The following is a 26140-nucleotide window of genomic DNA, read 5'->3' on the forward strand; positions in this document are numbered from 1 at the left end:
ATACTGTTTACCTTTTTCTTTTAATGATTGACAATAGACTTGAGTGGGAAGGCAGTTTTGTAAATATGTCAGTTATCCTCCAAATTAATCTATGAATTGACTACATTTCTGAACAAAATCTTAAAAGAATTTGCAATGCTGTTTGACAAATTAATCCTTTAAAAAAACATATTTTTGTATGGAATTTTTCAAATGTATTCAAAACTAGAATAGCTGCAGTAAGTACCAACACAGGGTCAATCTTGGACTGTCAATTTTTAAGTTCATCTAAAGAATGATTAAAGTAGTCATGAAAAAATTTGAAAAGACAAAGGAGGACAAGCTTTCTCTTACTTTTTTCTAATGGAGCTATTATAGAGAGGTCTTAAATAGACTCACGCTTTTGAATAAATTTAAAACGTGATAAAGGTAGAATTTCAAATCAGTGTGGAAAGGATGACTTAAAAATTAATAAATGGGGCAGCCCCGGTTGCTCAGTGGTTTAGTGCCACCTTCAGCCCAGGGTGTGATCCTGGAGACCTGGGATGGAGACCCACGTTGGGCTCCCTGCGTGGAGCCTGTTTCTCTCTGCCTGTGTCTCTGCGTCTCTCTCTGTGTCTCTAATAAATAAATAAAATCTTTAAAAATATTAATAAGGGATGCCTGGGTGGCTCAGCGGTTGAGTGTCTGGCTTTGGCCCAGGGCATGATCCTGGAGACCTGGGATCGAGTCCCACGTGCGGCTCCCTGCACGGAGCACGCTTCTCCCTCTGCCTATGTGTCTGCCTCTCTCTCTCTGTCTCTCATGAATAAATAAATAAAATCTTTAAAAAATTAGTAAATGTTGTTGGGTCAATTGATTACCCAATTGGGAAGAATTGAAGTTAATTAGCTCACAACATATCAAAAATAAATTTCAGATGGATTTAGGGCCTAAATATAAAAATTAAGCCTACAAGAAGATCAGAAAAATCTATAAGGAACAGATTTGAAATCTTGGTGTGAGGGTGTTTCCCAGATTACATGAAAATAATAGAGTTGACTGCATGAAAATTTTGAACTTGTGCAGAGTGAAGCAAAGTTAAAAGACAAGTGACTGAGAGAAATGCATGCCGCTCAGACCAAGGAAAGGACAAAGACATGGATATATGAAATAGGTGGAGTGTTGGGGGAATATAAAGCAGTTTACTGTCACCCAGGTATAGGGAACATGGCTTCCCATGTCAAGCCCCAGAAATAGGCTGATGGAATTCAGGTGGTTATTCTCTACTGTATGTTTTCCTGGAACTTTCCTTTTTTTTTTTTTTTTTTTAAACAAGGATCACGTGTTACACGTGTAATTTAAAACTCATAAAAAAAAAAAAATCTTTAACAAGTAAAAATTCTGGCCTGCCTTACACTGTTCCCCGATCAGAGCATTCATGTACCGCCAGCTTTGCTTTAGGTGTAGGACAGGGAGGCGCCGGGGATTCTGCTTCCTTTGTGTCACCAGGATACCTATCACAGAAATGAGTCCTTCTGGACGTGGGAAAAGAAACGCTCCGGGATTGGCTAGGACGTGGTGGAGGAGATGCTGGAGGGGACGTGGGCGCCAACGCGGAGCACCTACCTCCACGCCTCCTCGTTACACATTTCTCCCTAAGCTCTATCTCCGTGCCAGCCGCGTTGGTCACTCCACCAGGCCTGTACAGGTGACACGCAGGAACTCATTCCAGGCGCGCGTGTCAGCGCGACTCCCGCGTCTCGGGGTCCGGAGCCCGCCCGGGAACGCCTCCTCCCCGCCCCGCCGCTTGTTGTGTTGTCATCACGTGGCCCGAGCGGGCCCTGACGTCAGAGGCGGGGGAGGGACTGCGCAGGCGCACAAAAGGGGGCGGGGGACTCGGCTTGTTGTGTTGCTGCCCGAGAACCAGAGACGGTCCTGCTGCGGCCGCGGCTCCTCCGGCAGCGCGACGATGTCGTCTCATTTAGTAGAGCAGCCGCCGCCCCCGCACAACAACAACAACAACTGCGAGGAAGGTGAACAGCCTTTGCCCCCGCCAGCCGGGCTCAACAGTGAGTGCTGGGCCGGGGCGGGGGGGGCTCGGGGAAGAGGATGGGGGAGGAGGAGCTGCTCCGGCCGCCGCCGCCGCCGCCGCCAGCTCCGCACGGGGGGCGGGGGGGGCGGGAGCAGAAGGCAGCTCATTGGCCAGCGCTGAGGATGTGCGGGTGACTGACAGCTCCCGTCACCTGTCAGGAGGAGGCGCTCCGGTCTTCCACGGGCCCCGTCTCCCCTCCGTCCTGGGGTCTCGGTGGGGGCGCTGCTTGGGTTCGAGCTGGAGCGGGCAGGTGGGTGGGAGGGGAAGGGGGGCGAGCCGCTCCCACCTGTGGTGGGCCCCTGGGCAGAGCCAATCGGAGCGCCGGGGGGGCGGGCCTTGGGGCGCGCGGAGCGGGGTGGGCGGAGCGGGCGGTGGAGGGGACGTGGGCAGGGATGGGGACGTGCAGCGGGGACGCTGGGGGATGGACGCGGGCGGCGGGCCTAGGGAAGGGGCGGCCGGGGGACGCGCGGGAGGTCAGGTGTGCGGCGGTGCTCAGGCCCGGCCGACCCCAGCTCTCCCGCTCGCCCTTCCCCGCGGGCTCGGAAGCTGAGCCCTCCTGTTCCCTTCCTTTGTTAACCACAGGCGGGTCGGGAAGATCATTTGGTAATTTGGTGGTCACTTGTACCGCGTGGGGGGGGGGAGGGGGTCAGGCGACTCTGCTACTTTTTTTTTTTTTTTTTTTTTTGAGAGTTGGCCCAAGTGAGGTTTTTTTTTTTTTTTTTTTTTTTTTGCTTTGTTTTTGAAACGATGGATGGAGTTGTGTACCCTGAAAACCTTTCGTGAACAGCCTCTTGAAGGATCCAAGATAGCATAAATCATGGAATCTGGGGCAGTGAATATTCAGGAACGGGATTAAAACCACACTGATCCCGTCAGTGATCAGGGCTCTTGGAAGTTAATATGCAGTATTTGAGTTACGACCAACTCCAGTTGCTCATCATAACATTCTGGTGCTCAGACATCTTGTCCATAAGGTTTTTTCCCGGTTGTCTTGAAAGCTCAGTGGTCTGCAAAGATTCTTGCCTAACCTTTCTGCAATTGATCTCGTGAAAGAGGCAGTTGGGACGGTTAGCATATGGCTAGATGAAATCGTTTAAAAATGATTTGGATGCTTAAATAGCACTCAGAGGCATTGCAACCTCCTTCGTAAGAAGGAGGTGTTCCAACATGGCCTAAAATTTATTTTAGAGAAAAGAGTTCTTGTCCCCACAAGATGGGGTTAGAATTTGAGGGTTGGTTTTTTTTTTTTTTTTTTTTAAGATTTTATTTATTTGTTCATCAGAGACACAGAGACACTGGCAGAGGGAGAAGCAGGCTCCCTGCAGGGGAACCTGATGCAGGACTTGGTCCCTCCCGAGGACCCGGGGATCACACCCTGAGCTGAAGGCAGAGGCTCAACCACTGAGCCACCCAGAATTTGAGTATTTCAAGATGTTTAAGATTCATTGTTTGTTGCTACTGTACCATCTTTTGATGGATAACTTTCTTAGATGTTGAGTTTTTGAAACTCAAGTGTCTTTTTTTATGTTCTGGAATGTAAGATGTTATTTCCCACAGTAAGGATTAATTTATGTATCCTCAAACGTTATTTGCTTCATCTGTTAATGTGCAATTAAAACAGTATTTACCCGTTTTTAGCACACTCTTTTAGAAGCATGGAATTTTTTAGAATGGGAAGAGACTTTAGAGGTAGCTTGTCTCTGTTATTTACTGGTAAAGAGAACAAGAGAAAAGTGTGTTGTCCATGTTCACAGCAGGCTAGGATCTAGAGCTGAGATTTTTTTTTTACTTTCAAAAGATCTAGTGTACTTTTCAGGACACGTCAGTAGCTCAGAATCTCCTGGTTACGTGTGTTTCCTATTCCCTCAGTATGTTATTTTACCTAATGTACAGAGGTGATCTGCCTATCTGGCTCTTTTTACTTGAGTAAAAAGTACTGTTTACTTGTACTCACTGTTTTCCTGCAGTACTTACAAGTTAGCTATTTGGTTGGTATGATTACATGATTGCACAGGAAAAAAAAAAGGAATTTTAGTTTCCTTTGACCATTTAACAAAAACAGCAACAAATGGGATTTGTTGAGCTGTATGTGATGTTTATCTCTGTGTCTGACAGACCTGTGAAGTATTTGATGTTTTTGGCCAATCAGTTGCTGCTACGTTTATATTAGCTCTTAACAAAAGTGGAAGAACACTCAGTCTCTGTGTGATATCAAAATGTTGCTTTGGGAAATCTAGATAGATATAAAGTATTTTATTTTGGGTAGGGTGAGCTTTGAAAAGTTACTGAAAAGCTTTTAGGCAGTGCCATATTTAATTTCTCCCCTTTAGTCTTTTATTCTGTTTGTTTGGTTCCCCCCCCCCCCCCCCCCAGTTCATTATACAACAGTGGTTCAAACAAAACAAGAAGCTTTCCTGATTCCTTCAAGTGATTTTTGGGCACTGGGCAAAACAACTTATTCAGACATCTAATACTACCCAAATTGCTGATAAGTTGAAGTTCTTTGTTGGGTAAAGTTGCACAACTATGAAACACAGGAGATGAACTCATTGTACAGATTATCTGTGGTTTGGGATTTTTCTTCAGTTCAGGAGTCAAAACAGAGTTTTAACAGCAAATTATGGAAATATTTGGAATAGTGAAATATTTTTCTGAGTTTTTAATTTAACTTAAATTTTTTTTTTTTTTAGTTCACCATTGTAGGGGAACTGTTCACTTTCCTTACAAATCAGTAGACAAATATCTGAACTACCGGCACAGTTAAAATGATGTTTTTCCAGTTTCCAGTCTTAGTTTTATTCTTGAGAAAGCTATCAAGTTACTTAAGAATATTTGTATAGGGCATTAATGCTATATAATCCTGTAGGTAATAAAAAAATCAAGGCAGTAGTAAAATTCTTATTATTTAATGTAGGAAGTACAGACTTTTTTTCTTTTCTTTTTTCCTTTTTAAAACATCTTCAACCATGATTACTTGGCTTCCCCAGTATGGTGAGAAGGCTTTTAAGGCTATGGCATGTGAAACTTCATTGCTTCATGATACTGTTTTGAATACCTAAGTTACCAGGTGTAAGTACCCACTTGTGCAAAATGACCAACTTCTTTTTTTTTTTTTTTTTAAGAAGAATGTCAGTGACTGTTCTTGGTCTGGATTGGAGCATCAGGTGCTTGAAATAAAATAAAGGCTTTAAGGAGAGAATATAAGACATAATGAAATGTGTTACCCTGGTTAGGAGAAGAGTTACACATGGGACCTTGGAAAGTTGTAGGAAAAAACGAGAGACTCTTCTTCCTTCTTTCTCTTCCTCTATCCCTCAGCTCTCCCACTCCCCTTCTTGCAAGAGGATTAAACTAGTGATTATAAAACTATACAGAGTATATACAACATACAGTCATGAATATAATCACAATTACTGGACCAACCTTCACGATGTGCTATATTACAAAATGTGGAAGTGTGAATCTCTTAGCAATTTTGACTCTCTTAGCAATTCTTAAAGACTTAAACTAGAAAATGTCTCATGTATTGTGTATATATATATATATATATACATATATATATATAGATAGATAGATTCTGGCATGAAAACACTTTTCACTTTGTAAGTTATCTTTTAATGTAACAGGTAGAGGGCACCTGTGGTTGAATGTCTGCCTTTGGCTCAGGTCATGACCCCCGGGGTCCTGTGATCAAGTCCCCCATCAGGCTCCCCAGAGGAAGCCTGCTTCTCCCTCTACCTGTATCTCTGCTTTGCTCTCTGTGTCTCTCATCAATAAGTATATTAAAATCTTTAAGGGAGAGGGCACCTGGGTGTCTCAGTGGTTGAGTGTCTGCCTTTGACTCAGGTTGTGATCTCAGGGTCCTGGGATCAAGTCCCACATCAGGCTCCCTGTAGGGAGCCTGCTTCTCCCTCTGCCTTATTTGCCTCTCTCTCTATGTTTCTCATGAATAAATAAATAAAATCTTTTAAAATAACATAACAAGAAGAGCCTGCCATTTCTCATTTTAAAGCCTAATTATTAGGAATGAAATTTACTCAGATTTTTTTCTACTCTGTATTGCTTGAACAGCACAATCCTCATGTCTTGTTTCCTTTCCAAGTAGAAGGGGACTTTGTGAGAACTGATAGAGTTAGAACATTAAGAAATTCTGAAGCTGTAAATCAGGAATGAAGTAGGTAATGAAAAGCATGTGTAGTCCATCTCTTGAGGAAGACAAGTCCCCCCCCCCCCCAGTGTAGTCAAAAGATGAAACTTTTAATATTTGTGCGAATAACTTTCTCTGCAATAATGTTTATTTCCATAGATGATCTCTCTGGAAGAGAATTGTAAGGGGAATTATACCTTTTTAGGTGTCTTTTTTTTTTTAAGATTTTATTTATGTATTCATGAGAGACCCAAAGAGAGAGAGACAGAGTCATAGGCAGAGCCAGACTGAATCCTGGGACTCTGGGATCACGTCCTGAGCCAAAGGCAGCCGCTCAACCACTGAGCCACCCAGGCCTCCCCTTTTTAGGTGTCTTAATGCATATTGTCAAATTATCCTCCATTGAAGACCTGATTGTAGTAACATAATATTAGAAATAGTTTGTGTAATGGTTAACCATTGACATTTGGATAATGGTTAAACTATGGCATATCCTGATGTTGAGATGCAAAGCAATTTAAAAGAATAAAGTACGATAACATACATTGACATTGAAAGACATTTATAAGTTGTTAGGGAAGAAGCACTTCTTACAGAAAAATATGTATAATACAATTCAACTTTTTGTAAACAGCAAAAAACTGAACTATATTTAATTGAAAAAGCTCTGAAAGTTTACATATGAATCTCTTAAAAGTGAATTTCTTTGAGAGTAGGAATAGGAGATTGAGAGGAAAGGTATTTGTACTTTACATGGGTTTATTTTCAAGAAACACATTTTCGCAACAAGAAAAATTTCTTTAAAACCAGAGTATAATAGCAGGTAATAATGTAGCATTTACCATGTACTAGTGACCTTCCTTATTCTTCTCCATGCTGAATTCATTTCAACCTTCTAACAACCTTATGAAGTAGATATAATTATTATCCCCAAGTTACAGACAAGAAAACTGTTAAGGGGTTAAGTAACCTGTCTAGGCTGTAAGTCATAGAGTGGGAGTTGGCCTTCCGTCTGTGCTCTTAATCACCGTATTAATATGTGCCAGATTAATATTGTCTGCCTTAAGTAGAAATGGCCTCAATTATGCTGAATGTAAAGCCAGTCACAGAGATCACTTTTACTAAGCTTTTCCAAGTTATGTCTTCTCAAGTCCATGAGGTGATGATTGCTCACATATTTTTAATGCAGAAAGTAGAATTTAGATACTGGTCTGGAAGTCCTTCAAAAAAGTAAGGTCTGGAAAAGCTGATACTGTTACAGTGGGTTTTCTCTTTGATCAGCTACTCGAAGTGAACATGAATAATATTTTTGGGAAGACTGGCTTCCCCAGAGACCCATCAGGGAACTCCTGGTTCCTTAGTTCTTCTACTCAGAGCAGCTCAGGTCTTTTGTTTGTTTTATTTTGCACTTTGGGCCTTTGTACAAGAAGAACGGATTTGTTTAAAAAGAGCTTGAAAATTCTAGAAAACACTATGAGTATGAAGAAATTGATCATATACCTCTTTCTTTTTCTGTCTTTCCAGTTAAAATGCTTGCAGAACTCTAAATTTAGGGGTGCTTTTGGCATATTTCTTATTTACTCCAGGGACACTCCAAGTTATTTAGTTAAATTACCTTTAGTGTTAAAAATCTGTCTTAGCTTTGCTAGTTGAATTTGTTAATCCCTTTTAAGTTCTGTCTTGTGTGTGTCCATTTTTGTGTATAGAATGAGGTCACACAGATGTCCTACAACTGTGTTGTTTGGCAGCACAGTCCCAGAGATTTGGTGGCAGTTATGGGACTGTGACACCCACTGGAACTGCCTTTGAGGGAAAAGAAGGAAAGGGTAACCTCATTTTTATTTAGCAAACACTGTTCTAAGTATTTGACAAATATAAACTTGTTTAACTAGTGGGTAGCTGAATATCTTCTACCTACTGGGCACTTTACCTATGTCCTATGTTTAATCCTCAGAGCAGCTCTGAGAAGTAGAGGTCTGTGTTTTTATATCTGTTTAACAAATGAGAATACTGAAGCTCAGACAGGCAGAGAGTAGGTGGTGGAGTCAGATTTCCAGCCAGGTCTGCCTTTGAGCTTTTCCTTTATATGAGGATGATGTTGAGTTCACTTTGGATCTAGAATAGTCTTTACCTCATTGAGAGTGCGTTTAGGGTTTGAGCCTCTCTGGGTGGTTTTTCTGATTTACTGGTGGAGGGCTGTTCAGTCACAAAACTCTACACTTCTCTTGAGAGTTTGGAGGAATGGCCCTCCCAAACTGCTCGGTGATATTTTCTAAAACAAAATTTGTTGTAAGGAATGGAAATTATGAAGAAAATCCTCCACTGTCTTTGTTGTGAAGTTGGTCTGGTGGCTACTATTATCAATTTTTATTAAAATTAAAGCACCTTAATATGATCAGCAAACTCATTGAGCCAATAAATATTTTCAAGAGCTATCCAAATTACCAGGGCCACATCCCCTTTTCTATGGCTCCACCCTCTTTGACTGTTGGCCTGAGAAAACCTGTCTCCTGTACAGATGTGTAGTTTCTCCCCCCAAACCAACAAGGCTTAATGAAACCTAGGAAATAGGAAGTCGTGGGAGAGAAGAAAGGACAAATCTACAAGGTATGGCTAGTGCATAAGGGAGAAGATAGAAACGAGGTGAGGTATAAAGGAATGGAAGAAGCTAATGTGTGGGATAGAGAGAAAGCTTTTTTCAGAATTTTTGGTGTTGTCCCTGGATTTAATTAAGAGCATTTAAAAATAAATAAATAAAATTAAGAGCATTAATTTTGTGCTGCACATTTGTACACAAGTTGAAAATTTTATGATTGAATTTAAGTTCTATAGGAGATTGTCAATTGTGCTAATTAGGACAATTGTTAACTTCTTTAGATATTTTTTTATAAAGTTTCTAAGCCATTGGTTTATTTCATCTGGGGAGGATACAACTAACTAATTGAAGTAGACTGTGAGAAAAATAGGTATATATTATTTTAAACATATGTATGTTTAAAATATTAAGGATAAGTAATAATAAAGTAACCATTTATTTTTTGAAAAGCACTCTCAAAGTTTTCAGTGATATAAACTAAGCTTTAACTAGAGAGAAAATTGGCTGAAAGGCACATTTCTAAGATCCTCGTTGTAGAGTTCCAGCTTCTTCTAAATTGGTTGATTGCGTGAGCCACTTCAGGAAGAGAAACTATATGTATTTTTAGACTTCTGTTGCTCCTTATTTATTTTCTTCAGAATACTCTTGGATTTGCTTTGAGGCGAGACAGAACTCTTATCAGAATTCACCACATTCGCATCTGTGCGCACATGACAGAGTTTGGTTCTGCTGTGGTTAACTTAAGCTATCTGACTTGTCCAACAGGTTCCTGGGTGGAGCTACCCATGAACAGCAGCAATGGCAATGATAATGGCAATGGGAAAAATGGGGGGCTAGAACATGTACCTTCCTCATCCTCTATCCACAATGGAGACATGGAGAAGATTCTTTTGGATGCACAGCATGAATCAGGACAGAGTAGTTCAAGAGCCAGTTCTCACTGTGACAGGTAAGTGAGATCCATACAGATGGGTTATAAGGTTAATTCTCACCAAAAAAAAAAAAAATCTGGTTTTGTTCTCATTTGACAAAATAGGACTCCTGGGACGCCCGGGTGGCTCAGTGGTTGAGTGTCTGCCTTCCGCCCAGGGCGTGATCCTGGAGACCCAGGATCGAGTCCCACATCGGGCTCCCTGCATGGAGCCTACTTCTCCCTCTGCCTGTGTCTCTGCCTCTCTCTCTCTCTCTGTCTCTTATGAATAAATAAATAAAATCTTTTTTTGAAAAAAGGACTCTTGATTTACTGCAGCATGTATATTTAAATCAGATAGCTAATTGACAAATATTTGAGTGCCTGGTGTTTTTCCCTAGATTAAATCAATTTCCTTATTCAGATTGTATCATTTTTTGATGTTTATCGGTTTAAAAGTCAATGGCATAAATGTTTACTTGTAGAATTAACAAACTTTCTCCAGTTTTCCTTTGTGACCCTGTTTCACAGATCACATTCTGTCAGTTATCTCTTATGTATCTGTCCCCCCTTCCAGACGATGAGGCTCCAAAAGGCATGGTGTATCTCTTTTGTACCCTTGACAATCATGGTACTGGTGTGTAGCAGACCCTCAGTAACATGTTTGAGTCATAGGAACTGGTGGTTAATTCAAGTTACAGCAGTATTTGTATGGTGTATGCAGACCACACAAGGTCTGCAAAGATGGCTAATTTGGAAGACGATCCTGTTTCTTCAGCGGAACCTTATTTTCAGACCTCATTTTTCTACTTTTGACTTGGGGAAAGTAATTCCATTGATGAAGGGCTGCTTTTGGTGAAAGAGTAAGGATACAGTGATATGTATGAGTGGAATAAAACCGAATTGCTCATTTGTTTTTCAGTGTAAGCTTTATTTTTTTCTTGAGGGATAGGTGTTAAATACATGGTGGTATACCTGACACTTCTTAGTCTGATGACAGCCATACTGTTAGCACTATGGGATAAAGGATGATCTGGTTAATTAAGAGTTAACTGACATTAGTCATGTAGAAAATGCAGATGCATAAGGAAAAAGACTAAGGAAACACTTAAAAATGTATACTAAAAATAAAAGTGATTATCCCTAAGAGATGGAATTATGGATATTTTTCTTCTGAATATTTTTGTACTTTGTAAAAATTGCATATATAGCATATTTTATTTGTCAGGATAAATTTAAAAAGAGAAACAGAAGTTCGGTCATGTCTGAAGTTCCTGGATATCTTATAAACCAGTGATGTTACCAAGGAAGCAGAGGATTGGTTTGCTGGCTCTAGCACACTGTGCACCCCCGCCACCCCATCTCATCCCTGCCTTTGTCCCTGTGCTTCTTAGTAGCCTGGGATGGCTCTTGTTCTGAGCAGAAGCAGAGCAGATGGCTCTTTGCTGAACAGCTTGCCATTGATTCCAGTTGCAACAGCATTCGTCTGTCTTTCAGAATGAAGTTTATGTTATATTACATTTATATTTTGGGACTTGTAATAGGTTTCTGAAGTTTTCTGCTTGTTCTAGGCCTCTTTATGAGGCTCTTACTATGCATTCAAGTACAAGACCCTTGAGCATTGGTATCAGTGTGCCTCTTAACCTGTTGTTCACTTGCTATTGTCATTGAGCAGAGAAAAAGTCACCTGCTTGCTTTTCTGGTCGTCTCATTTCATTCCTGGTTAGTAGTTATACTTGTGATCAAATATGAATTTACCTTCCCGTGACCACATTTAAGTTAGGTTTCTAAACACCTGAAGCAAGGTGTGGCATGTGCTTTTGAACATTTTCCTGTCCCTCACTTTATGTATGTTTAGGATCTGGGTTCCTGGTCATTTTTCAGAGAAGGCCTGCGACTCCAACTCAGTAATACTCTCCTGTGCTAACACATCTTAACATTTTAAAATGTCTTCAAAATTCATATCATTTGGATTGGCATGCATCTCCATATCTGAAGTCATTGAGAAATGTTTTTTGTAGGTGGGAACATTTTAGGATTGTTGGATATTCATCCCAAGGCTAGTTTATATATACAGTGACCCTTGAATGATATGGGTCTGAGCTGCACAGCCATGTGGATTTTTTTCCATAAAGTGCAGTATCGTATGGTAAATGTCATTTCTTTCCCTTAAGGGTTTTTTTTTTTACATTTGTTTCCTCTAGCCTACTTTATTGTAGGAATACATACAAGATATGTGTAAATTGACTATGTTATCTGTCAGGCTTCTTGTCAAAAGTAGTAGGTTATTTGTAATTAAGTTTTGGGGGAGTCAGAAGTTGTACACAGATTTTTGACTGTGCAGGGTAGGGTTGGCACCCTGCATTGTTCAAGGGTCAACCATATTTTCAATTTAAAAATTATTCCAGAGATATATTTCCATCATATCCCCTATGTGTTTTGTTTTGCATTTTACCCTATTGCAGGAGTTCTCAGCCTACACACTAGATACACCCAGGGAGCTTTTAAAAATACCAGCGCACAGGCCACATCCCTAGAGATTCTTAGTATGTTGTCAGGGGTGGGGTAGAGGCATTAGGATATTTTAAAAGCTCCCTGGCTAATTCTAACGTGAGCCAGGGTTGAAACTCTAATGTATTCCCAATTGTTAGAAGTAGTAAACCGTTTACCAGTGAAATGTTTAGTATTTCTCTGAGTGAGATTGGTGCCAGTGATAAATAAGAATATAGAACTAGAGCAGTGCATCTGTAGGGTTCTTGACCATGTCATTCTGCTGCCCTGACCTGCTCCTGGCTATGTGAGGCTGGCCCTTAACTTGATCTCTGGCTGTGAACGAAACAGTGATACATGAGCATAACGACCGTAAACTGAGGACAAGAGTACCTCCTTCCACGTGGTTCCTGTGCTCTCGCCTGAGATTTCTACCTCAAGAAAAAATTTTCTAAATATGCTAATGTATTTACATGATACAGAACCAGCTTCTCTCTTTTGCTATCCCGATTTGGGGCTCTTGTATGTCAGTTAGAATAGTCTGAGGCTCCTAGGCCGAACCAGTCTGACACATTTTGGATGATCTTATTTATTTTGGAGTCTGTCTCTACATCATCTCTATATGTTAAAGTTGTACACGTACTCTTGATAGCTTTAACAGATAACATCTACTCCTTTAAACCAGTTAAGCCTGGAGCATTTTCATCCCTCCTTTGGTCTTAGACTTTGGCAGGGTGGGGTGTGTAGTGGAAAATCTAGTTACCTACTGTGATTACACAAGAAATCATTAATAACATTAAACATAGAATTTAGCATGTTGTATTCATCTATCACATCGAGTGTATTTTGGAGCATGTGTTCTTATCTAAAAGTTTATCTGTAAGTTATCACTTCTGGGAATATATCTTATACTTTTCATTGAAGGTCTTGTATCCATATATGAGCTTATATAATAACTCTGAAATATTTCAAAGCAGATATTTCTGAAATAAGTAGAATAGTGGTTCTGGTCTCCAGTACTCCATTACATTCCTAAAAATTACTAGGACCCCCAAAGATCTTTTGTTTATGTGGTTATTTTGATATTTAACTATACTAGAAATGAAACAAAATTTAAAAATACGATTCATTCAACAGTAATGAACCCATTACATTTCAGTATAAGTGACTTTTTGAAATGAAAAATAACCTTTTCATAACCAAAAAAAAATTTGAACTAGCAGCATTATTTTACATTTTTACAAATCTCTCTATCTAACTTAATAAATAACAGCTAGATTCTCATTTGCTTTTGCATTCAGTCTGTAGTGATAAAACACATCATGTAGCCTTTGGAAAATTTCACTGTACATAGAATAAGAATGACAGATATGACAGTAAGAATGAAAAAGGCAAATAAATCATAATAGTATCATGAAAACAGTTTAACCCTGAAGACCCTTTGAAAGAGTGTTGGGGGAAGGTGTTTGAGAATATGTGATCGCAGGTTGACCCTGGAGCTGGACTTGGGCAATTAGAGGCTCCCCATCTCCTCCTTTGTCCTTGGAATGTACGTTCCGCTTGCTTTCCCTGCTCCCAGAAGCTGCCTCAAGAATACAGCTTTGAGACAGAAATGTGATGTTGAGACTTTTTGAATGGTATATGTGACTAAACTCAATTAAGGCCTTTCTATAAACTTCTAAGATTTGGCAGGCTTGTGTGGTCTGTTCACCTTAATGTCACTCCAAGACAAGCCTTGTCTATAAGTTCCCTTGCTCTTTAAAGCTGCCACCTACCACCCTGGAATGGTCTGCCTCTTTCCCTCTCGTTGCACCCTCATAAAGGGGCCAGTTTCAGATTATACCCAGAAAGCTCAGGAGGCTGGCAACCAGCTGGACTCTCAGGAAAACTGCTTTCACATTTTAAGACTTGCTGATGATGAATTATTTAATGATGAAAGAACTTTGAGAAAAAAAAAAACCAACTAGGTTTCTGAATTTGAAGATCATTGTATCTTTATTGGAAAAAGAGTAAAAATAAGAAAATTTATCCTTGCAAAGGAATTTATCACCATCGTAAAATTCCAGAACATTTTGGGAATAAGAGTGCTCAATTTCATTTTTTCTTTAGGGTCAAGATAATACTTTTTGATTTGCTGCTTTTTCAAAGGCATACTACTGTAACTTTCAATTTTCTAATTTCCAGTGAAGGTTAATTTACTTGACAAAATGAGAATTAAAACTAATGGTTAAATTCTTTCTCTTCTAGCCCTTCCCCACAAGAAGATGGGCAGATTATGTTTGATGTGGAGATGCACACCAGCAGAGACCATAGCTCTCAGGTATGTGTGTGCATACACAGATGGTGTGTGTATGTGCACGCACATGCAGATGGTGTGTCTGTGCTTGTTTTTCTAATGTACACTAGATAATTAGGAAAAGAGTGAGCTTCTAAATAAGTATGTTTTACTAAAGTAAAGAATAAGAAGACTTTAAAAAGTAGTTTGAAGCTGTTTTCAGTTTCTGATTGTGGAATTTACTTAGGATGATACAGCCCTTATTGTACTCCTTTGCGCCTGAGAGGTTAGGGCCCTATCACTCTAAAAGAATTGGAAAATTCTTGTCTATAATATTTCATTCCAGTATCCCAGGCTAGTTTCTTGAGTTTATAAATAGCTGAAAAGATATTTTATTTAAGCTCACAAGATGAATGAAAAGGAAAGTTGTAGAACTCGGCATGAAAACTTTCTATGCATCTGAAATCAAAACAGTGTCTTGAGACAAATTTCAACAGCTAGAGATAAAATTCATCTAAATTTTACAGGGTTCCTTAAAGAAGATAAATGTAGCTTACTAGGAGTTGACATTGTTAATAAAATGGATGGATAATAGTATTAAAAGCCTACAATGGTTAATATTCTGAAATTTATGATAAGTACTTGTAGTTAACTATTTTAAAGATTTTATTTATTTATTCGTGAGAGACACAGAGAGAGAGAGAGAGAGAGAGAGGCAGAGACACAGGCAGAGGGAGAAGCAGGCTCCATGCGGGGAGCCTGACGTGGGACTTGATTCCAGGTCTCCAGGATCACGCCCTGGGCTGAAGGCAGATGCTTAACCGTTGAGCCACCCAGGCGTCCCTGTAGTTAACAATTTAGAATGCTCATGGCCAGCCCTTGACTTTAGTGATGTGTCAGCTCACCTAAAAGTGCCAGAGTGCAAATTCATGAGGACAAGAACCATTGCCTTTTTCTACCGAGTTCATGTGCTAGCAGAGTATTTGTTAAAGGAGTGTTTAAATGCATTTGGACAGAAACTTTGTTCTGTGGGGTTCGCTGTATACAATATCCTGTTCTGCCTTCGCACTAGAAATATTGTGCATAATATTTTGGGTCCACCCAGTATTTTTTCTGTTTCATGAGGCTGCACAGTTCCTCCCTGCTTTTCCCATGTTCTACTTATACTGTTCTCTGAAACCTAGAAAATCTACAGATTGAATATAAATTTATTTAATGATGAGCTTTGTATCATAGAGGAGGCTCACGTGTACGGAGATGTTCTGACTGCTGTTGAATTGCTGACTAATGTATGTCGGTTTTGCCATGTGCATAAGCTGTAACTAGTGAAGAAGAAAATACATAGTTTCCATGGCAAAAGCGTACTAAGGAATTCCAGGGAAGAGAAATGAAAGTAATTCTTTGTTATAGTCTTCCTTTAGGAAGATGTCCTCAATTCATACTGCCCTTTGTACACACAAGTTGAAAAATCTAAATTAGCATTCTTTTGAATGTGTTTTGAGGAACATTTGCTTAATGGGAAGCTCCTCCATGTGATAGTTCTGAAGTTAAGTGGAAATAATACAGTCCCTGGGCTCCTTCACCCTGCTCCCCCTGTCCTCCCAGTAGCTACAGCACATAGCACATTAAAGGCTCTGACAATCTCTGTAGTAGAATAATCTGTTTAGTATATGTGCTGCCGAAGTGAGCACTGGAATAATCTGTTTAAACCAAGTGTTGCCCAAGCCTATTTGATCTTAGACCTCCCTCCCTTTCCACACATACTTTTCCCCCTAACAACCTAATGGAATACTTTGATAAGTGCTATCCTGATTCATGGAGTGGCAGTGAACAATTAGCCTTAACTGATGATTGAATTTAAATGGAATCATAGAGCTGACTGCATCCATCCTAGAATTCCAGAAGAATTTGTGAAATTCAGGAGAGAAAATGTAAAATGTTTGGCTTCCATGTTGGATTATGGTCATATTGCTAGTGTGGTCCCAATTCAGAAACCGGTACCTAAAAGAACATTAGTTATCGTTAACGTTGTTGGTAAGCGATATTAACAAAGCAGTCCATTTAAACACAGTTAAGTCTTTGGAAAAGCAGTCTTAAGTCCTTTAAGAAAAATATGTTTTTTAGAGTAAGACTTTTAATAAGAGAGAAATCCATAGTGTGATTTATTTAAACTTTCAAAAGGGCTTCTCCCTCTGCCTGTGTCTGCCTCTCTGTCTGTGTCTCTCATGAATAAATAAATAAATCTATAAAAATAAATAAATAAAAATAAATAAAATAAAAATTAACATTAGGGTTTGGGAGAGTGGATATTTTTCTTAAATGAGAAGCAAATTTAGGATTACCAAACAGAAGCATTTACCACAGGACTCTGTCATGGGACTTATTCTTACCGAACATTTTTACATATGTCTATACAAGGAATATAGGACATTTTCAGCCTTTTCCGAGAGAAGGAAGGAAAGACACTAATATATATTAGATATATTTTAGATGCTAAATTTATTTTTAAAAAAGGTTTTTCCCACTTTCAGTGTTTTCAGTCTAGTGAAAGAGGTGATATTAGCTCCAAGAACAAATAGGAGAAGTGGGGCTTTGTCTTCATTTAATTACTAATCTGAGATCACAAGGCCAGTGGATGATAGAGCCAGGATCGAAACCAGGGCTGTCTGAGCCTGTAGCCCCTGTGCCATCTACTAAAATAAGTTGGTGCACGGGATTGATTTCAGGAGAGCTCCCAAGGTCATGAGAATGAACTAAGATGTTCCTGGTGAGCTACAGTATGAGGAAGCCTAAGGCGTAATACATTTAGGAAAGGATCATTCAGACTATACTTTTATGACCATAGTCCTCAAGAGCCTCCATTTTAAGGCACCAAAAAGACTTCGGAGGTCTCTTGAAGTCATTTTTGCAGTGTGTTTCTGGGACTGAAGAGGCCAACACAGTGTTGGATATCACTGTCACTGATACAGACTGAAAATGACCGACCGTTTCCCCCTTGTAAAACTGGGGTTTATCTGTCCATGGACCCTATTCTGTGCATAGCCACACATAGAGACCTAGAGAACTTGATGTGGACCAGGGAAGGAAAATGTAAGTGCTTTGAAGGTAGGGGACAGAGAACAGGCTAAAATGATCAGACTCTTTAGATGTAGGTGTAGAGAAAGGGTTATTGATTTAATTAAAAGCATGAATCTTACTTAATTAGATTAAGTGCATTTTTACCATATTAAGTGCATTTTTCTTAGGATTGGAAGGTAATTTAAAACCTGAAACTGGTAAATTTAAGATTAATAATGGGAAGCACACAGCAGTAGTAAATGAGGATAGCGTAGGATTCTTGGTTCTGAAGGTAAGCATTCTAAACTGATTTGGGGAATTTGTTTTTTACTAGTAGTCCAAAGATAACTTTGCTTCACTCAACTGAGAGAAAGTGACATTGTCTTAAAAAAAAAAAAAAATTAGAACATAAAATCTTATTACATTTTCATCCTCTTGGAAAATAGGAAATATTAACTTGTTCACAATTTTAAACCTCGGTCTTTTAGCAGTTTTGAGGAGAGGTATGTGAGGCCAGAGTTGGAAACTAAGCAGAAGTGACATGTAGTGTGATGAATGTAGTTAGATATTGTGTGTACACAAACTGATCTATAAGTAAATTTTAACAACCTATTGTTTTTTATTTAGGATGGTTTCAGATGTAATCCACAAAGAGCCAACTCATGATTCTGAGTAATCTCAATACCCAATGGAAAAAGCTTAATCCTAAAGGCTACATTGTGTCATTCAGTGGAATTTGCCAAGTCTGACAGAACTAAATAAGAATGATACTACCAGAGTAGCAAAAATCCACAGGGATTTTACTTTCGGTTTGATAGTCTCTAGATACAGAGCCCCTTTTACTCTCTGAACTGCCTTCCTGGGGCACCTAGCTCTTAGAGAACTAGCCCTGTCAAAAAGAATCACATGGCTGTATCAAGCCCTGCATTTCATAGTTATCTATGGAAAAGAATGAAACCTTTGGTCAAAGAAGGAATCCTATTCAAACAAAATAACAGATCAAAACAATTCTTAGCTTTGAGATGCTTGGGTTTGAGGTCCTAGCATCACATTCCTTAAAGCTGAGTGAATATTGCTGTTATTTTTTAGAAACACCTCATTCCTGTGGGTTCTCATAAAAGAGAAGCTATTATTGGGAATTTTGCTTGTTCTCACCCTGAAACTGTAGGTTATCATTAGCAAGAATAAGGACCTCTTTGTCATTTATCTGATGTAAAAAATGTCAATTTCTAAGTCAGTATAAAGTAAATGATTCCAAAAATTTTTAGCTTAAGTAGTTTTGAATAAACTTTGGGAAATGTTTAGATAGTGATTTGCCTAAAAAAATATAATCTCCTTCCAGGCAGTAAAACAACGCTTAGGAGTTGGGTGCTCTTGAGACGGTTTGCCCAGGTTTAAATATTGGCCCTGTCTCTTACTATTTACTGAACCTCAGGCACTTACTGAATTTCTCTTCATTTCCTCATCTGTAAAATGGAATATTAACAATTTTCCTTTTTATAGTGTTGTTGCAGGTAAAAATTAATGCATGTTAGGTGCTTAGAATGATGCTTGTCTCTTGATGAATGATTAATAAATACTATTATTGTTTATTACCTCATCATATCTCCTACTTGTTTTCTTATCACTTTATATTGGTTAGCATGTACTTTTGGAGATTTTTTTTTTTAATTTTTAATGAAAATTTTTAAGTGCAAACAAAAGTAAAGAGACTGTTGCAGAGGGCCTCTGTGTAAGCATCACCCAGATGCAACAGTTATTAATACTCTCCACATTTTAGTTACCATTGCAGCCCAAAGTACACATTTTTTAGGTTCACATCCTTTGCTTAGATAGAACAACAATGAAGCCCACTCAGGTTCCTTTTAAGATAGTGAACGCCCTGATCACAAATCCTTTGGTCAGCCTTTTTAGAATACTGGCGTGTTTTTTACATAAAAATTGCTGACACACAACCTTAGAGTTTTCCTACATTTTCTGTCTAGATTTGTCTTTAGTAGTAGGAACAGTTGGTCTTCCTTTTTTTTTTTTTTTTTTTTTTTTAAATTGTAATTCTTCTTTGCAGTCAGAAGAAGAAGCTGCAGAAGGAGAGAAAGAAGTTGATGCTTTGAAGAAAAGTGTAGACTGGGTGTCCGACTGGTCCAGTAGACCTGAAAACATTCCACCTAAGTAAGTCCTTGCACGTGTCTCCTCGGTGGACACAATGGGTGCTGTTCTCACTCATAGGGTGTCGACCTGCTTGGTCCCAGGAAGTTCTCAGCAAGTGCAATTCTGACCCCTTCCTTTGCCTTTCTTCCCCTAGGGAGTTCCACTTCAGACATCCCAAACGCTCCGTCTCTTTAAGCATGAGGAAAAGTGGGGCCATGAAGAAAGGGGGTATTTTCTCCGCAGAATTCCTTAAAGTGTTCATTCCGTCTCTCTTCCTCTCTCATGTTTTGGCTTTGGGGCTAGGGTAAGTACTGGTGGACTCCTGATGGGTTTTTCTTTCCTTTCATTCCTCTGTTCTGTTTCCACATGTAGGGGATATGCATGAAACAGTTTGTATTGTTTTGCTTTTAATGTTTTAGTGCAAATAGGGAGAGCTTAAAAGAGTTGTTGAAGCTGATACACTGTTGTTATACTGGTAAGCATTTTTAACAGTGGAGTTTGATTTTTCTTATTTGAAAATAAGTTGTTCAGGTTAATCCTCTCAGTGATCATCTTTAGGTGGACTTTTCCATGCTTGGTTTTTCCTTTTGTGTTTTATTCTTGTTTGTAATTACTCAAGATTAGCTAAGTTTTATTTTTATTTATTTTTCTCTTTTTTATTTTTTATTTAAATTTGATTTAGTTAACATATAGTGTATTATTAGTTTCAGGGGTAGAATTTAGTGATTCATCAGGATTAACTAAGTTTTTTCTCTAATACACTTTTTAAAATATTTTATTTATTTATTCATGAGAGACACAGAGAGAGAGGCAGAGATATAGGCAGAAGGAGAAGCAGGCTTCTCACAGGGAGCTCAATGTGAGACTCAATCCCAGACCCCAGGATCATGCCGTGAGCTGAAGGTGGACACTCAATGGCTGAGCCACTCAGGCATCCCGAGATTAGCTAAGTTTTAAAGTAAACAAACCTCTAAGTATATAAATTTGAGGTTGATTTGAACATTTTTTTCCCCCAGATGGGAAAATACACCGTTTTATTGAATAGTCTTTGAGTGAAACTGGTAGGTTGGTTTGGGATCCTGTTTTTTTTCTTTGTAGCCTTTTCATTTATTCTTCTAAAGGTGACCCCACATTTACCTGTAACTGATGAATTTTTCTGGCATGTCTTTTAAATTCTTTTTTCTCTTGATGGAACAATTGAGGAAACCCATTTTTATAAGATTTTAGGAAAATTTAAATACTAGGTGTTTTTTTTTTTAAAGACTGTAAGCATGCGCAAAGAGTCATTTTCTCTATATAATATGCGAAAGCTATGTGACCCCTTACTTCCCCTGTAGAGAGCTCAGCATATGGGAGAGAGATTTATAGTCATAAATGTGGAAACGTACACATGACTTTCCCATAGACTCCTTTTGTCTTTCTGGGTACTTGATCTATTTTTGTGATGGTGAAGGCTGTGATCACAAACAGCAGAGTGGATGGAAGGGGTTTGTGGAGGCAGGGAGCCTGTGAATATTGAATGGGGTTGGTGTGAGGGCAGGCAGGGGGAGGAGTTTAAATGCCCCTTCAGTATTGACTGCAGGTAGTTCATTTGCCCTCAAGGACTTGCTTTTTGTACCTCGAGTGTCTTTTCCTTTCATGAGTCTTCAGATCTTCTCGCTTGTTGGAATAAGTATTGTTATAGATGAATGTAGAAAAAAAGGATTTGAGAAAGTTGGTTTTAATGACAACACTGGGTGTGGGACTAGCTTCCTATTTGCTTTACCTTTCCTTCTGTTTATGTTATTTAAGAAAAATACTTGCGTGGCATGGAAGAGTAATATTAGGCCTTCATCCTAAAGAGTTAAATGGTTAGTAAAGAGCCTGCTATAAAGCACTGGCAGCTTTGTAATTTGGCATGTTACTGTATTTTGTATGTGAAATATCAGTAGAACTTTCTGCCCACTCTAAGGGAGCATCTCAAAGGAAGTTGGCTGTGCTTTGTTCTTTGGAGGGATGTGTTTTACTTTGTCTGATCACTGCTCCTATACTGTCCAGTCCTGCCTAATGAGTAAACATAATTACATGAAACCAGTTTGGCTGGCTGGTGACTTGTTTTAAGTAAGTCAGCAGTGATTTCAGGGTGTTAGGGAACTGTGCGCATATACCTTTAGAGTTGTTAGGTACAGTTCAGCCTGTGGACAGCTGGTATGCAGCCGTTGAAACCAATGAGACACGTTGCACTCTGTTTCCTTTCAGCATCTATATTGGAAAGCGACTGAGCACACCTTCTGCCAGCACCTACTGAAGGAAAGGAAAGAACAGCCCCGGAAAAGCGTGTGACCTGTGAAGTGGTGTATTGTCACAGTAGTTTATTTGAACTTGAGACCATTGTAAGCATGACCCAACCTACCACCCTATTTTTACATATCCAAGTTCCAATAACTCTCCAATCCAGTATTTTATTCAAACTCTGTTGAGGCATTTTACTAACCTCATTCCCTTTTTGGCCTGTAAGACACTTTAGAATTTCCTAACAGAGTTTACTGTTATTTAGAAATTTGCAAGGGCTTCTTTTCCGCAAATGCCACCAGCAGATTATAATTTTGTCAACAATGCTATTGTCTCCTTTTAGTGCCACCAGACTTAGACCTGCATCGTTCATGGTATAAATTTTACTCTTGCAAGATGACTACCATCTCTCTCTTAAAATGAGATAAGGTTAGCAAATGATAGAACAGCTTTCTCGTTACTGTTTTTTTTTTTTTTTCCAAGACAAAGCAAGCTTCCCTAAGCTTGAATTTATAGTTGTTTAAAAAGAAAACAAACAAACAAAATAAGACACAAGAAAAAAAATATCCTGGGCAATAAAAAATTATTTTAAACAAGCTTTGGAGCCACTTTTTGTCTAAACAGCCTCCTAATGGCGCCTTTTAATTTATAGGAGGCAGGCTACATAAGTGATGGGTATGAAGTAGAATAAGAACTAAACTACATCAGCAGATTTTAATTCTAGTATGTTGTAATGCTGTCTTTTCTATGGTGTAAAATCTTTATTTCTCCTAAGGAACGTCTCAGGCCTAGAAACATATGAAATTGCTTTGGGTATTTGTGTGTGTTTGTATTTTTACGTTCATATTAGCTTTAGCTGCATGTGAATTTTTCATGACTTTAAGTTTTGTTTTTTTGTTTTAATTCTTAAGAAGGGGCTTTGGAATGAGTTCCAATTTGTGGTATAAATACAGGCTTCTTGTTTTAGGAAGCCCCGCTTATACTCTGAAGACTTTAAACTCTGAAGATAATTGTTTCAGAGTGATTCCAAGCCCTTATGCAACTTTGAAAAACAGACTTGGGTTGTGGGAACAGTTGACAAAGTTCTAAAAAGATGCCATTTATTTTCTTTGGATTGCTCCCTTTTTAATGTTTACCTGCACAAGCTTCCCAAGGTGGTGCCCGCAACCGTGCGGGCACCGGTCATGTTCTCCGGGGCCGTCTGATCAGTCGTGTTCGACTCCTGCAGTTCCAGAGTGCTCGGCAGCTTCCTTCAATAATAGACTGTTTCTGTTTTGTTTGTTCATTTCTAAAATGTGAAGCTTTAGGACCAAACTGTTAGAAAACAGCAGGATTATCAGTTATTCTAAGTAGATTTGATGGATTTTGGAACACCTAGCATGGCTCTGAAGGGGATACTATTATATGTTTTATATATAAATAATTACTGTTTATGATATAGACATTACTATTGACTAGAGAACCATTGTTAATTTTAAAACTGGCCATCTATTCATTAAATAAAGCACATCAGATATGCCTTGGATAAGAACACTGGCAACCAGCTTTGCCAGTTTGCAGAAACTAACTCTGTTGTCTTTCACATCAAGTTTTGTAAAATGGACATGTTATAGTGAAAAATAATCTACAGGTTAAACAAAAAAAAGTTAATTTCTGACTATCTTTTTTCAAGAATATAGCTGGTTATCTTTAAGAAAGATGATATATCCAAAATAGTTTTCTGAATTATTTTATGTTTTCTTTCTAGCACTTGATGTCTAAATGATTTTAGATATCTTTTTATTATATCTTGTTTCTATCTTATTCTCAAACCTGGTAACACTTGATTTGCCTTCTGTAATCTATTTATTTCAAGTGTTCATATTTGGATTTCTTTGGAAAGAAAGTGAATCTGATGGCCCGCTGATTTTGAAAAGCCTGAGTAAAATTGGAAAGGCTGATAAAGTTGAAAGAACTAAACTGTTAAACTGCTAAATATGCAACTAGTATTACATTTGGTATCCTGGGAGGGAAAAGTTAAATTAACCTTAAAAATAAGAGCAACTTTTTTACTGGCAACACATTGCCCTCTTTTGAACTACAGTAGCAATTCTATCAGAAGTATGGTTGAACTTGGGTATATTTATGATTTTTTTCAACATTGGGAATAAATTTAGTTCTTCCCTTTTTCTTAAAATATCTGTGAAATTTTGGACTATTACTTAAAACATGAGTACATGATCACAGTAAAACTTCTCCTAAGATGAAATCATGCAGTATTTATTGATAGCCCTAACATATGGAATACATGTTTATGCTCCTACCCAGATTTGTGTTGAACAGAAACAGATTGCATGATTGGAAAGGAGACTTCAACAATTAATAGTTGACATTTTAAGATTAATGTTTTAAAGCTTTACACCTGTTTACAATTTGGGGGATGAAAAGGCAGGCTTCATTTTTCTTGATTGATGAAAACTGGCTAAAAATATCTGTAAATAAAATCATGAGCAAAACTGCACAAACTTGCACATTGAAAAGTGCAACAAGTTATTTTGCAGTAAAAGTATTTACTATTCTAAAAAGTGAAAATTGAAGACTTAGCCAGTCGGATGCATTTCTAAGTGAACCAGTTGTTGAAATTATTGGAATTAACTGAGCCAAAGTGATTATGCATTCTTCATCTATTTAGTTAGCACTTTGTATCATTATATACAGTTTACAAGACATGTATAACTTGTAGCTATAAACATTTTGTGCCATTAAAGCTCTCACAAAACTTTCTGTCAGCATATCTTTTTATGTCACGTGCGTTGCGTGGGAGTTTAGAGATGAGGTCTCACCTGCCCACACAGAAATTTTCCATTACTAAGTTCCTCAAATACATGAGGGCCTATCAGTGTGCCAAGTGCATGGCAGTGAATCCTATTCCTGACTCCCAAGTTCCTGCTTGCAGAGAAACCGTCACTACACAATATTAATCATTTATCGGAGAAGCGTGTGTGAAATATGATGGGACCAAATTATTTAGAACTTTTGTTCTGCCAGATGGCATCAGGATATTTTTCACAGAAGAGGTGATATATTGAAAGATGAGTAAGTGTCCAACAAGTGCAAAAGGGAATCAAGAGTGTGCCTGTAAGGAAATGGCAGAAACCGGCACATGAAAAATATATTCTGGAAAGAACAGGAAGATCATTGTGGCTGGAAAATAGGAGGGTAGAGAGGAAATTGAAGGTATAGTTTAGTGTTGAACCAAGGTGAGATTTATATGCTCCTCTGGAAGTTGATCATGTATCATACAGTTAGCAAGATGCCTTTGAGGGTTTAAATGCAGGAAAGTGAGGACTGAAGTTTTGGATGGTCCTGAAAGAGGGAGGAGAGGAGTACCTGAAGCAAGATCGGTTGATGGTCTAGGTAAGGAATAGGGCCTGCCCTAGGGTTAAGCCCAGGGCTGGGAAAGGGGGGCCAGGGTGGATATGAATATCTGAGGAAAAAACCCAAGTAAGTGGTAAGATGATTTAGAGAGGAAGAAGGCATGTGTATCCCCCCCACCTGCCCCCACTTTTTTTTTCCTCTAGGTATCTTTTGATGCTATTAACTGAGAAATGGAGGAAAGGAGAAATGGAGTGGTGGGGGGAGAGAAAAATGACTTCAACTTTGAATACACTGAACCCAGTTGGGACCTAACAAGTAGACACTATTTATATAGCACTAGAACTCAGGAGAAAGGTCTGGAATGGAAATACATGGAGACACACTTGCATGTGTATTATGTACAATTTGAAGATTTGACCAAGAGGAAAGGAGAAAGCAGTGAAGTCCAGCTTTTGAAGATTGAGCAGAAGAGAAACTTAAACAGGTGAGTGATGTAAATAGTTTGATAGGAAGAACCCCACCCCCACCCCCCACCCCCACCCTGCCCAAAAGGAAAAGAGGTGACCAATCCTGTCAGATTTAGTGGTTAAGGAGGTGGATTGAAAGTGAATTGAAAACAACCTTTTGATTTGGGTTGTTGAATCACGGAGCATTTTCTGTAGGAGCAAATGAGGGATCCCAGGTAAGATTGTATTGGGTCAGTGAAAGACAAGTAAGAAGGTACTGGCTTTTCTCAGTACATCTGGAGATGAAGAAAAGGAAGGGAAGAGTTCTCAGAGGAGACATGGTGGTAGGATGTTTGCTTGAGTCAGGTATAGAGAGAGTAGATCTGTAGG

At 38.9% G+C, this 26140-nt stretch overlaps 1 protein-coding gene across 2 annotated transcripts; it reads left to right on the plus strand.

The window, feature by feature from the left end:
• Nucleotides 1-1546: 1546 nt before the first annotated feature.
• On the plus strand, nucleotides 1547-24705 carry BNIP3L (BCL2 interacting protein 3 like). Of its 2 annotated transcripts, none has more exons than XM_026007901.2 (6): nucleotides 1547-2030; nucleotides 9562-9745; nucleotides 14444-14516; nucleotides 19594-19697; nucleotides 19831-19980; nucleotides 21915-24705. In XM_026007901.2, exons 1-6 carry the CDS (start codon nucleotides 1931-1933, stop codon nucleotides 21961-21963), a joined length of 660 nt encoding a protein of 219 aa, XP_025863686.1. In that variant the 5' UTR covers nucleotides 1547-1930; the 3' UTR covers nucleotides 21964-24705. The 2 variants fall into 2 exon arrangements, with proteins under 2 accessions (XP_025863686.1, XP_072575610.1); XM_072719509.1 differs by lacking the exon at nucleotides 1547-2030 and adding an exon at nucleotides 8672-8807.
• The last annotated feature ends 1435 nt before the right edge of the window (nucleotides 24706-26140 follow it).

The sequence above is a fragment of the Vulpes vulpes genome, chromosome 9 (genome assembly GCF_048418805.1).
Source record: "Vulpes vulpes isolate BD-2025 chromosome 9, VulVul3, whole genome shotgun sequence".
In the NCBI taxonomy this organism is placed as follows: domain Eukaryota; kingdom Metazoa; phylum Chordata; class Mammalia; order Carnivora; family Canidae; genus Vulpes; species Vulpes vulpes.